Raw genomic sequence first — 12,535 nt, forward strand, 5'->3', positions numbered from 1 at the left:
AGACCATCAGAGACATATTCTGATTAGCACTTCATCTCACTTCCATCCACCCCGGCTTCAGGCGAAGGAGTACAGTTTGACAAAGCCAGCATCCCTCTCTGAAGACCAACTCCCAGCACACCAATAAAAGAAATGGAAAAGAAAGATGATAAGTCTGACAGTCGCTGACTGGTTTTCACATGATTACAAACGGATGCTTGCACTGGGCCCACTTAGCGCTCCCTTCTCCTGGGTGAATCTGTTCGGGTGGTGGGGGAATCTAATATGCGCATCCACAGGCAGTAACGCCGGCATGCTCTGCTCCGTCTCTCAGGGTTTGTCCAGTATGAGGCGTATTGTTTTATTAACCATTGTGGTAGGTCGCTCGGAATGAGCGCCGCCACTATACCCGTTCCCGGCTTGTGATATTCAAGACTCGGCTTAGATCAACTGAAGTGTCTCTCGTTTGGAGAAATTGGATTCGCCCGCGGACATTTTCCTGCAAACGGGACGCTAAGGAGTCTACAGTGAGAGTCACTTATTGTGGAATGGACTGTCTTGTTACTGGCTCCTTTGTCTTCCCCAGGCAACTCGAGCCGAGGACAGAGCCACCGCGGTTTTTGGGGGCTTTCATCGGCTGTCTCAACACAATTGTTCAGGAGGCCAGATCCGACCAGAATTAATGCAATATTCACATTCATGACCGATCGGCATTCGAACGTCGAGAGGGGAGCCAGAGTTTGCATGAATGACAAATTGTTGAATTGGACATTTTTACTATGAATTAGAGAATATCCATGCTGATGTATCTATTATGGTCGTTTTGGTTTTTGCCTTGTACTCGGCTTGTCTTCTGCTGGTCAGCCCTCCCACAGTCGAGTCTGTTGCATCCAGTTCACCCCGTCCTTGTCATCGGGTGAAGTCCGGGTCATCCACACATGAGGGATGAAAGAATTCTGCTTTTCTGTTTCTAGTGCAGAGTAAACGGTCTTCCGAACCACCATGTTAGCATCTTTCCAATGCGGCTGGAGAACAAACTAACAATGGCGCTGACACAATATACATCCTCTTAACTCTCAACTGTAACCGGGTTCATGTCACACCAGCGAGCAGGAAATTAGCCAGGGAATGTGAACAACCACATGAGCCTAGCAAAGCCCGTATTTTGATTTTAACGTTCTCGTCCTCTTTTTTTGGCGATCACTGGTCATGGTTTTGGTCATTGTCAAGTTTTGGAGCCGGGGTAGCTTGAAAAATAAATGTAGTTGCCGGGCAACTTTTCCCCTTTTGTGTCAAAGCCTCTGAACACCCACACAGGTGTTTTCAGTTAATGTGGCTAATTAGACCCCTTCTCAGGACTAATTGAGCGTCATCTTCCTGAGTCTCGGTTGCACCTGTTAAGGCGGGACAAATCACACCGTTAGCATTCTCATCGGTAGATGCATGACCCGATAAAATCCCATCAAAGTGTACCTGTGAGGCTTGTCAGAGCTAAAGGCTGGAGTCAACTGAACAAGTATGTGTCTGAAACAACCACATTTAAAGGGAAGGGATTTCTTCTCTGAAATTGAAATTCAATAGCCGCGAGAAGAGTGAAATAAAACCGAGAAACCGCACGCTCTCTCCTGTCCGTACGCTCGGCTAATGTGGATTGTCTTTTCAGAAAAGCTACAGAAAAAATGTGTGTGTTGGGAGTTGGTGGGGGTTCGGCTACTGCTCGACTCTCCAACACGCCAATTAACTAAAGCATGCCGACACCTTTTCACGTGCTTACTTCTGTCTTCTTCTCCCTTTTTGCTGATTCCTCTCCTGTGTTTGTCCTGCAGCTAGCTATGGAGCGTACCCCATCTGTAAAGGCTGCTCGGTGTGCTCCAGGGACAACGGCTGTGTAAACTGCCAGCCGAAGCTCTTCCTGTTTTTGCGGAGGGAGAGGATGAGGCAGTATGGGGAGTGTCTTCACGACTGCCCGGCCGGATACTACGGCATGCGCAGCCCCGACCTCAACATGTGCTCCAGTAAGTACCTTAGACGTTTAACCCACCCATGCTTCCCCCACACACCTCTATCTCCCCACACCTCCTGACTTTTTTCCCCTCTCCTTCTCCCAGCGCCCATCATCCCCAGACACCGAACACGCACACCCACTCAACCTCCCCCCCCTCTTTTCCGCCACAAAACATGATATATTGTCAATTATCCAGAGGAGGACACACATACTTCACAATTGTGGACGGCTCATCTGTTCACACAGGTGGATGGGAAGCAGTGGAGTATCGTCTTAGCGTGCGTCTACCTCGGGATTGAGCCGCAAACTGTTCCTCATGTCTCTTTAACAATCCTGTTATAGCTACAATAGCGAACATCCTACTCAGGGGGATGTTTGAGGGCTGGAAAATCCAGATGCAAATATAAGGTTAGGAAGCGTCGGCCAAGCCTTCGGTGCACATTGAAAGCAACACGTAAAAAAAAAAAAAAATGGCCCTTTTGGCCATGTCATTCAATATCATCTGAATTGCAAAGATGATTATATATTTGCATTTGGGCATGAAACTAACTTCTTTTGGCTTGTGGATCGAAACTTTCAGCAGACAGTGTAATTTCTTGGCAGCCAGAATATATATATATATATTTTTTTGTTTTTTAGACTTTGAACAGAAAGCCAGTCACAATTGAGGAGTCCAGATCCTCGACCGAGAACTGTGCGTTCATTGAAGTTTGATAAGAAAAAAAACAAAGCATAAGAGCGGCAAAGCATTAATCCTGAGGATTAGTCGTGTATCCGCAAGGAAGGAAAACATGATCTAATTCCAAACTTGGCTCGCTTTTAATTATGGTTTCAGCAATAAAAACAATGTTAGGTATTTGTCTAATAGTCTTATAATAGTCTCATTGTTACACATGTTACTCTGGCGGCTGGCAGGAAAAGAAGTAAATGTTATTTTTCACCATACGCCTTTTGGTTAAAATACTGTTTGGGTTTAATAACTTGAGACAGAACACACCTTCTGTCTCACACTCTCTGAATGATGTTTTACTGTAAACCCCCCCCCCAAAAAACCAACAAACAATAACAGCGAAACGTTGACGTGCTCTCTCTCGTTAATGAATACAACAACAACAAAAATTCAATTAGTGAAACGCTCCCTCTCCTCCGGTCTCATAACCTTATTTTAACATGGAATTTGCTCTAGGAGAACGGGGGAGCCTTTGTAGCTTTACACGGAGCCGGAGGTGTTGGCTGAGTGTTTCATATGAAAAAACACAGAGGAACTTGAACTCATTTGCTTCCCTGAGCCAAACTCCTGACAAACGCAAGACCCAGAGGAAAGTGTCTGGACCTTTTAGGCCCAATAATGTGAGCATGGAGCAACCGCAAGAAGAAGAAAAAAACGTGCTACATTTTGCTCACCCAATCGCTGTCGACCAAGATGCAAGTACGTCCGCTGGCTCCATTTGATTATGAAAAGCGTTTCAAAGCTGCATTGGCCAACTTTTACATGTTGGGAGCTTGTGGATGGTCTATAAAAATTGTAACTTCTGTACACGAGAAATCTGGCAATTTGACATCGGAGCGTGTTCACATTTTAGTTTTAACAGGTAGCACTGGAAGAAGCATCTAACAAGGGTTTGATCCCTTCTCCGTTGCTCTTACAATCAGTACCAATTTTCACGACAAGAGAAAGATATCGTGTTCTCTGGTAAAGATTCTTTAAAAAAAATATATAAACCCCTGCTAGCCTAACCGCAGTATCCCCATGCTATGTGGATTTTAAACTTAACTGATTCTGACGTGTGCGGCAAGTTAATCTGAATCCCTCTACGTACCAACTGCTCCGAGAGCAACATCTTGTATTGTCACGTAGCATCAGATCTCAGAGTGAGACCTACTTTGAAGTGATCACTGCCTCAGTCATAGCTCTCTAATCCAGTTCCCTGTTTGACCCTCATTCGCAGCTGCGCTCCGCATGTCATTTCCACTAAACTGTACACGTGAGCGGATATTTCACTGGGTGGAAGCTAATCGTTTGGGTCGGTAAATATTATTTGTGAGTCGACGCAAGAGCTCAAAAAGGCACAGTGGACAAATGATGGTGAGGGGGTTCTTCCGCCGACGCGGTCAGAGCTGCCGTGTGCTCCTGGTTTTCCAAAAGAGGGCCCTGGAACGTGGCATCGCGTTTCTGTTAGCACGATCTTTGTATAAACAGGCTCTGAAATCACTTAGGGAGCAGCTGCTTATTATTACACCAGCGTTTGTCTGTGTGATCTTATCTCATTCAAGAATTATTCTTTTGTGTGGACTGCCTGGTTAAAGGGAAACGAGAGCACGACAAGCAAGAGGCTCCTACGCTCAGCCACAACCTTTTTTTTCCTGAAAGTCCTCCCGAGGCATGTGACCGAGAGAGGCATGGTGGGAGAGAAGGAATAAAGACACGTCTTACTCTGTGAGCTGGCAATATGACACGTTTGACCGATAAAAGGGTCACCGCAATACCGCTAATTAGTATCTCCGCCAGGAGGATCATGCGATCGGTCGCATGTGACCGTGCTCTGTGAGTGAGTGTGCACCTCTGTGTCTGTCCACGGCTAATCTCGCATTCTGCTACAGAAAACTGCCCGACACTTTTGGGTGGCCGGTTATGGCTGCGTGCTCAAGGGCCTCTCGCAGTACCAGCTGACTCACACATTCTTATAACGCCTCGTATTGCCCCTTTTTACACTGCCATCGACTTCCTGCGAGTGATAACACATCTATGGTTAGCAGCTAACTGAATGGACGCTATGTTTGGCTAAATAGTCATCAACTGTGTGATGTCTTTTTTTACGTAATGCGTTCGGACTATAAGTCAACCTACTGGTCGAACATTTATGACTTTGAGTTGACTGTCTGAATGCATCAGATTTGGTATTTGTGAGGGTAGACCATCTTCTTTAGAGAGGTGGAGCACTGTCAGCTGAATGTGTTTTGTTTTTATAAGAACCAGAAGACCCTTCTGGTATGAATTGGGACACAGTATAGTTATCACAGTCTCACTTAGAAACAATTTACTGTACACTTTCTTCTTCCCTTGACGTGGATTCAGAAACATACACACGTACAGCAGTCTCTCAATATCTCCTAATATGTTACAATATTCAAGTAAAAAGGTAAATTGTATAGAAAAAAAGTAAACTCTAGGCTGTCTCTATGCAATCACAGAGCATCATTCAGTAATGCAATTTGCAAAGAAATCAGCATTCCTACAATGTAGTGTTAAAGAAGTCATTTATTGCCCTTACAATAACAAATGTATAAAGACTACTTGAGAAACTGTGCGTCACTTGATGATTTTAAAATGTAAGGCTATCGTTCTGGGGTCTCTTCCCCACATTGAAAATAATTTTGAGCCAACAACAGTGGGAACTACACTTTCCGCAACATAACGTAACTGGAAGCTCGTTTACAGCCACACTTCAGCTGGCCTCCAAAGAGGCCCGATACGTGGGAGCCACAATATGAACGACTCGGATGTAGCCGGTTCGTTAGCGGTGCCTTTTCGGTTTATTATTAGGTTACATTGGGTCTCCGCTTTGCAAGAACTCCTTTCACCAGCAAATGGACGGGCTGATATGAACCGTACGCAGTAACTCCAGCGTTCTCCACAGGGGTTCTTATCAGCTGCCCAGAAGAGGCCCCCGCACCAGTGTCTGTGGGTGTCAACCCGACCGCTCCGTGCCGAAGATTTGTAGCAACGGTCACACAGTGTGCCGCTTCATGTGCAGCCAAATCCGTGTGAATGCGGTGCAGTCATGCTCTCGCCTCAGTCAGATTTCATAATACTTCGGTTTTAACATACTTTCCCAAGCCAAAGCATATTCTGTCATTTTGTATCACAGACGGGCTTCTTGCTGAAAGAATTATGGGCTGAAAGGCGACTATCAGAGCTGTCTTTTTGAAGAGTGAGAGGGTCAGAATGGGGAGCAAGGCTGCATTCAAAGTGTCCTCCCTCCCTCCCTCGGGGTGTATTATGGACCCCTCACTGCTACACACAAACACACACACACCAACCATATCCCACCGCAGCGGGCTTTAAAGCAAGTAGAAACACCAGCTGCGTCCGCTGTCAACCAACAACCAGTCTGATCAAGGCCTGGGTTTTTCCAATATCCTGGAAGTGTGGTTTAAATATCACAGCTCAGTCAGTGCCAGTCTAATGTGCCACTGGAGACTTCTCTGTCAGAGGTAATTTTTTTTTTTTTTTACTGCAGTTCTTATGCTGCAGGAAAGCCGTTGCCAATTCTAATTGTTTTATGTCTTTCTACTTTGTCACATCAATTTGGGGCTGGAAGTAGAAGGCGATTGGATGTGACTTCTCCAAGATCGTTTCAGTTTTCAAGTACATCCTCGGAATTGATTGGGTTGGAGGTGGATGAGAGCCGTGCATCATGGGTCCCGGCCAAATTGGTACCAAGGCTCTAAAAAGGACCTAAAATGGGTTTTGCGACCTTTAGCTGGCAGCCTCTCCATGCCTCTCGTTCAACTTCTCCCTTTCTCGCTCTAGTTCTGAGCTTGTGGCTGTTTCCATTGGACGGACTAACCAACAAAAAGACCAGTTGCTTTTTGTCCAAGAGACAGTCAATCATCACAGCTTTACTAACTTTCAGATTTGCCAGACAACACAATGAACCCACCAAATTGAATCGGGTTATTTTTTCACAACTCTCCATTTCATACCAAACAGAGTGTGAGTGGACGAGCTGACTGTCTGTGCTTGACCGCTGTCGGAAATGCTTGAGCTGTCTGTGTGTACACTGGAGCTGGACGAGCAGATTAAGAGGCAGCAGGTCGGGGCATATCACAGACTGTGTTCCTCGGAGTGAAGAAGCTCGGAGGACCGCTGACGCATCTGTCATCGGCGTTCTCTCTTTGGAGGATGCTGATTAACAAGAACACCACCCCTGCTTCACCTGGCTCTCTCTGCTGGCGTGTGGAGGAGCACCCAGGTGGAAAATAAGAAAAACGTGGCTTGTCTGGCCTTTGCCATGAACTCCTGCCATCCGCAGCTCCACAACGACATGGCTGGGTGGCAGCGAGCAAGCCAAAGCCTCCATGTCAGCCAAACCCGGGGCCTAGAGAGTAGGTCAGAGCTATTTGACTCAGCTTGGAGGCGAGGGATGGAAAAATGGGGCTTGTTTTCCCCCTCGTACTGCCAGGCCTTTTACGACATGGACACTCCTGCTGTGCAACATTGGTTCTGGTTAGCTCTCTCGAGGAGGCTGATGAGCGGTCTCGCAACCCCCCCCCCCCTCGGCTGAGATAACGCGGAAAAAAAAGAGTTTTTTTTGTTTTTAATACGGCGAATATCCATGTATATAAAAAGAGAGATTTCACATGGAGCTGTCAGGCTGCCGAGGAACAGAAGTTGACTGAAGCTGACTTGAGGCTTTGCGTGTCCGTGATAAAATCGGTGGCTTCCCTATCCAGACCACAGCTGAGGGACATCAGTGATGCTCTGTGACTCATCTCGCAACTTCAAATGCACTTGACATGCAAACCACATAAAATGCAAGTGTAATGGCATGCTAACGACCCCAAAAAATACAAATAAAAGTCGTGACAGCGATGCGGGTAATGGTGGTAACTGCCGCAGCGCTGACGACGTCGCTATAAATCGCGCGACCTGTGCCACTTTACCCGCAGCTTTTTATGAAATTCTCCACGTCCAGAGCTGAAACACACGACTTTTCCTCCTGCGTTCATGATGTAACTCGGGGGGCCAGAACCAGGCCGGAAGATAATGATGATAATGCGTTTAAGTCCCAGGAACACCGGGGCCTTCAATGGGATCTGATGAACTCATTATTTCTCATTAGTCTCCCCGAGGCACCTAGACGGAGATTTTAAAAGGTGGTCCAGAGGTTAATCCTGCTGGGAGAATGAAGCCACTCCCCTGTATCGGTTTCTGGAGCTGCTGGTCGAGCTGCCTCACTTGGCCCACTGGTCAGTGTGGGAGCTTCTCCAGTGTCCCAGATAGCCTTTTGCCAGATAACCCGACAGAGGGATGAATGTCTGTCACCGTGATCCCTTCCTACCCGCCTCGCTCCCCGACGACCTCTGACCCCCCCTGGTTTTGCCTCCCTGCATTCTCACTCCCGCGGAGCCGCATTGATGTGTCATCCACCTCATCCATCTCACAGAGTGACATTGTTACTTATCTTCTATTTAGAAAACAACGTTTCCGGGGCGTTTCTGAATCCGACAGTCAGAAAATCATCAAGTGCTACTGGCGAAGCAAAGCTGTGTTGCTTGTATTTACTGTCGATAACTGAGGATTGCACAACAACTCTGGTCCTTTAAAAGTATTGCCAGATGTTTCTTGTTTCCTCTCTTTGTCTTTTTATATTTGTTTTCAGTTTTGTTTAGGAGCTAAAAGTCAGGCCTGGGAAGTGTGAAGGGTAAAACACGTAGTTGTGCTTTCTAAATCGATTTATTCGCCTGCTCCTTGTATTGGGTTTTACTTGTATCGAACCCGAGGCTGACCGATTGGGTTTCACCCAGTACGAAATGGATGTGGTGCAGAGAGCTTTAAGAAAAACAAAAAAAAACCGACTTACAACTCACACATTCCACATTGAAATCTCCAAAGCAATGCATAACTCCAGAGATCCAAGAAATATTATCGGGAGATAAAATGGAGCAAATAGAATACCGAGATGAGATGAATCACTTAATAACATGACGTGAGGACGAGATCAGTGATTTAAAGTCAGTTTATCTACATTTTTCCAGAATGTGGAGTACAGCTTCAGGGCCAGAGTGGGTCTGTATCTCAAGCCATATCTGATTGGTATGTGTGTGTGTGTGTGTGTGTGTGTGTGTGTGTGTATCCATGGTTTGTTTAGACTGGTCGGGAAAGCGTGAGACCAGAGTGAGTGGGCAGAGGCCATACTTTAGGGTTCAAAGTAAAGCGGGGAGGGACCCCCTCGTTTTGGAGGAATGTCGAGGAGGAGGCTGATGGTTAGCTGGAGATGGTGTAATTAAGGGGTGTGATTGTGAGAACCTTGCCCTGCAAGGGTCACAGATAAAAGAGCTCCGTCACGCTCACATGTGGGGAAAATCCCGCACGCGCTAATGCATGTCTCGCCCCTCCCCCTCCAGTTTGAGACGCGATCGGCGGGGCGGATTACACCCTACCTGGGGAGCAACTTTGCAAGCGGTGGGTGACGGTGGCTGCAGGTCACAGATCTGGACATTGGAAGCCCATTGGGCAATGGGCCCGTATAGAGCCTCTGAGGAACGCCACACATTAGCGAGCCTTGGGTCGGCTCCTTCTAATCATCGTGGTTGTCGTAATTTGCCGTGCCTTTCCTTTTGCGTCGCGCTCGTGGGAGGATAAGTGCACCCGCCATGTTCGCTGGCTAAATGCATCGACATTTGTTTGGCGAGGCCGCCGTCAACGTTTTCGCCGTCCCCTCTTCGCCTCCCCCCACCCCCCCCTTTCAGCTGTGTGGAGCCAGAACCTCCACACAGCTGGCCGGCATTGTGATCACGAGCCATCATTCACCCTCTAATGAAAGCCGGACTCCCCCACTATGCACACACAGATTGGAGCAGCGTGGAGTGATGGTGGAGCATATTTAGGACACCATTCAGGGCCCTAACGGGACGTATTCTTCTTGAAAACAACGAGGCTGTTGGATGTTGTGGCAATTTTTGTTGAAAGAGGTCAGCGTGACACAATTCCTCACCGTCTCACTGTTGTTGCTGTTGTCCACACTGTCGACATGCTCGCTCAAGAACAAGGGAAGAGGAAGATGAAAAATAAAATATCTGTCAGGCGAAACACGCATTGAAACCCGGAGAGAAATGATACCGGGGGCACCGACGGCTTTGTTTTTTTAGTTTTTCCGGGTGAGACAACATAATACTTAAACAACCCCCTTTCCCCAAACCCCTTAGCTTTCGATCAACTCCAGATGAGAAGGTTGCTCAGAACCCTGATGACTCTCCCCTCTGTCTCTCCTCCTTTCTCCAGGGTGCAGGATAGACAACTGTGAGTCCTGCTTCAGCAAAGACTTCTGCACCAAGTGCAAGTCAGGCTTTTACCTCCACAAAGGGCGCTGCTTTGATAAGTGCCCCGAGGGCTTTGCCCCGCTGGAGGACACCATGGAGTGTGGAGGTACGTAAAATAACACAAATGTACAAAAAAAAACCCTTACTTTACCTGTACACTGTATTCTATAACTTCTCCGTTTGTCCTGTTGAACTGGGACCACACACAAAGAGGTTCTGGCATCCCAGTAAAGCTCCGTAGCCTCCGTATTAAAGCATTGCACTCGGCTGTGGTTTCACTGTTTCTGTGTGTCCCTGCAGAGGGCTGCGAGGTGGGCCAGTGGAGCGATTGGGGCGCCTGCACCAGGAGAAACAAAACCTGTGGCTACAAGTGGGGTCTCGAGACCCGGACGCGGCACATTGTAAAGAAACCGCCCAAGGACACAATACCCTGTCCCACCATCGCCGAGTCCAGGATGTGCAAAATGGCCATGAGGCACTGCAGGAGAGGTAAGGATGTTATACAGCCATATGTCGATGTGTGTGTGAGAGAGAGATACCGTCCATTTCAGAGTTTACACAACTCTGGTGGATATTAAAGAAAACAGCCCCCGTATCCCACAGGAGAGCACTTTCCCCCTCTCAGTTACACCTGTTTCATGTAACTCTGGTACCTTCCACTCGTTCTTTGTTTTTGCACCGTCTGCGTGCGTGTTTTCTTTTTTTTTTGGGGTGCACGGTCGTGTTTCCGCGCGTGAAATATCAGTATTTTTCCATGGCGTCCTTGTTCGAGCCAGCTCCCTCTCTGAGGTATATATATATATATATATATATATATATATATATATATATATATATATATATATATATATATATATATATATATATATATATATATATTTCCCCACACACTCTCCCATCTCCCTTCCCCTCCCCAGTGGAACTCTTCAAAGTACGAACTGCAGGTTTCCTCAATGGCCGTCTCTGTTTCCTCCCGTCAGCTCGAGAGATCTTTGCGGTGCACACAGCATGCATGTCAGGCCATTAAATGAGAAGTCAATTCTGGAATTTCTCTCGGTGTGAATACAGCAAAGGGAAATATTTTTTTTTCAAAAAGTAAACCGTTTCTTTTAGACGGTCCAAACACACCATTTTGGGGGTGATGGCCTCAGTTAGCAGTGCTTTTTAAAATAAATATATTCCCCCTTAATGCACTTTTACTTCTCTCGTAAACTTTGGATTAGGAAAGCCCAAGCGTAAATATTTAATTCACCAAATAAGGAAGCAATTACAGTGGCAGTTATCATTCAGGCTTTCAAAAGAAGAAAAACGTTGTTTAACAGAAAGAGGAAAATATTCTAACCTCGAGGATTTTTCTCCATTTTTGGCCTGGAGTGTTGGATGGGAAGGCTCATGAAGTGAAGTGGGGACAGTGTCAATAAACTTCAAACAAATGTTTTCTCAACACTACCACGGCAGTCGCCGCTCTCTGGGTTGGAAACTGTGATTCCATGGAGCCCCGTCCCGTTTTTTTGTCAGGGGAAAATCCCCCCCCCCCCCCCTCCCCCCTTTCCCGTGCCTGCTTGACCTTTTCCAAGAAACTTTATGACCTTTATATTTAATTAAAATGTGGCATTGTTGCACATGATTACTGCCGGTAATTATCTCAAGAAGTGGGAAGGTGTAAAGTGCATAGCAGAACCATTCTTCTTCAGTCCTCCCCGTGTCCATCTTACTTAAAGCTACTGTTCATGGCAAACCACCACATTTCGGTCAGTTGCCTATTCAGTGACTGACTTGCGTCCCTGTGTGGTTAAAAAGCCGTGTGTCAATGTGTGTGTGTGTGTGTGTGTGCGTCTTAGGACTCCCCGGGCTCGTGAAGTGCCGCGGTGGCCCGTTTAATAAAAAGGTACATTTCAGGCTCGGGCATGTGTTGTTAATTCCCCGCCGCTCGACCGCTAGTGAAAAAATCCCCACTTGGCAAAAGCCAGTGAAACGCAACACTCTTCAGTTCAAATAAATACAATGTATAAAGAAAAGAAAAAGGCAAGCTGCCGAAGTCGAACGGGAGGAGATCCAGTGCCGTCGTATGGGAGCTCGATCCGACCGACATTGTAAAATAATCACTTCCCGTTTGTGATAATAAAGCATTGGTCCTGTGGGAGGAGAGGCCGCCCTCTGAAATGCAGGTGATCAGGATGCGGAGGTCCAAGAGAGGGCTGAGGTCATCATGAAATACCTTGTTATGTGACCTTTTGAAAGGAACGATAGATAAAGTACATCTTGATACCACAGGATTTGCAATGCAGTGTGGTAAATTGAGTCTTTAAATAGAATTGAGAAAACTGTAACCGCATTGTATGGATTTTCTTTTTTATACCCAGAAGGAAATATAAATATAAGAAGTGCCCTATGATCATATGGAAATGAGGACATTTGATCAGCTCTTCTCACCGGACACCAATGTTTAGAATAAGCATGGGATTATATGACTGCAGACCGTAAAGATGCTGTGGATTAAATGGA

The 12,535-nt window shown here is 46.6% G+C and overlaps 1 protein-coding gene across 1 annotated transcript in view; it reads left to right on the forward strand.

Moving 5' to 3' along the window:
• The window catches only part of rspo2 (R-spondin 2), a 50,547-nt gene that overhangs the window by 21,335 nt on the left and 16,677 nt on the right, over positions 1-12,535 (forward strand). Inside the window, exons 3-5 of the mRNA XM_034528986.1 lie at positions 1,806-1,994; positions 9,993-10,136; positions 10,331-10,519. Of these exons, the coding sequence (XP_034384877.1) occupies positions 1,806-1,994; positions 9,993-10,136; positions 10,331-10,519 (522 nt within the window). The remainder of the gene's footprint in view (positions 1-1,805; positions 1,995-9,992; positions 10,137-10,330; positions 10,520-12,535) is intronic.

The sequence above is a fragment of the Cyclopterus lumpus genome, chromosome 25 (genome assembly GCF_009769545.1).
Source record: "Cyclopterus lumpus isolate fCycLum1 chromosome 25, fCycLum1.pri, whole genome shotgun sequence".
Lineage (NCBI taxonomy): Eukaryota > Metazoa > Chordata > Actinopteri > Perciformes > Cyclopteridae > Cyclopterus > Cyclopterus lumpus.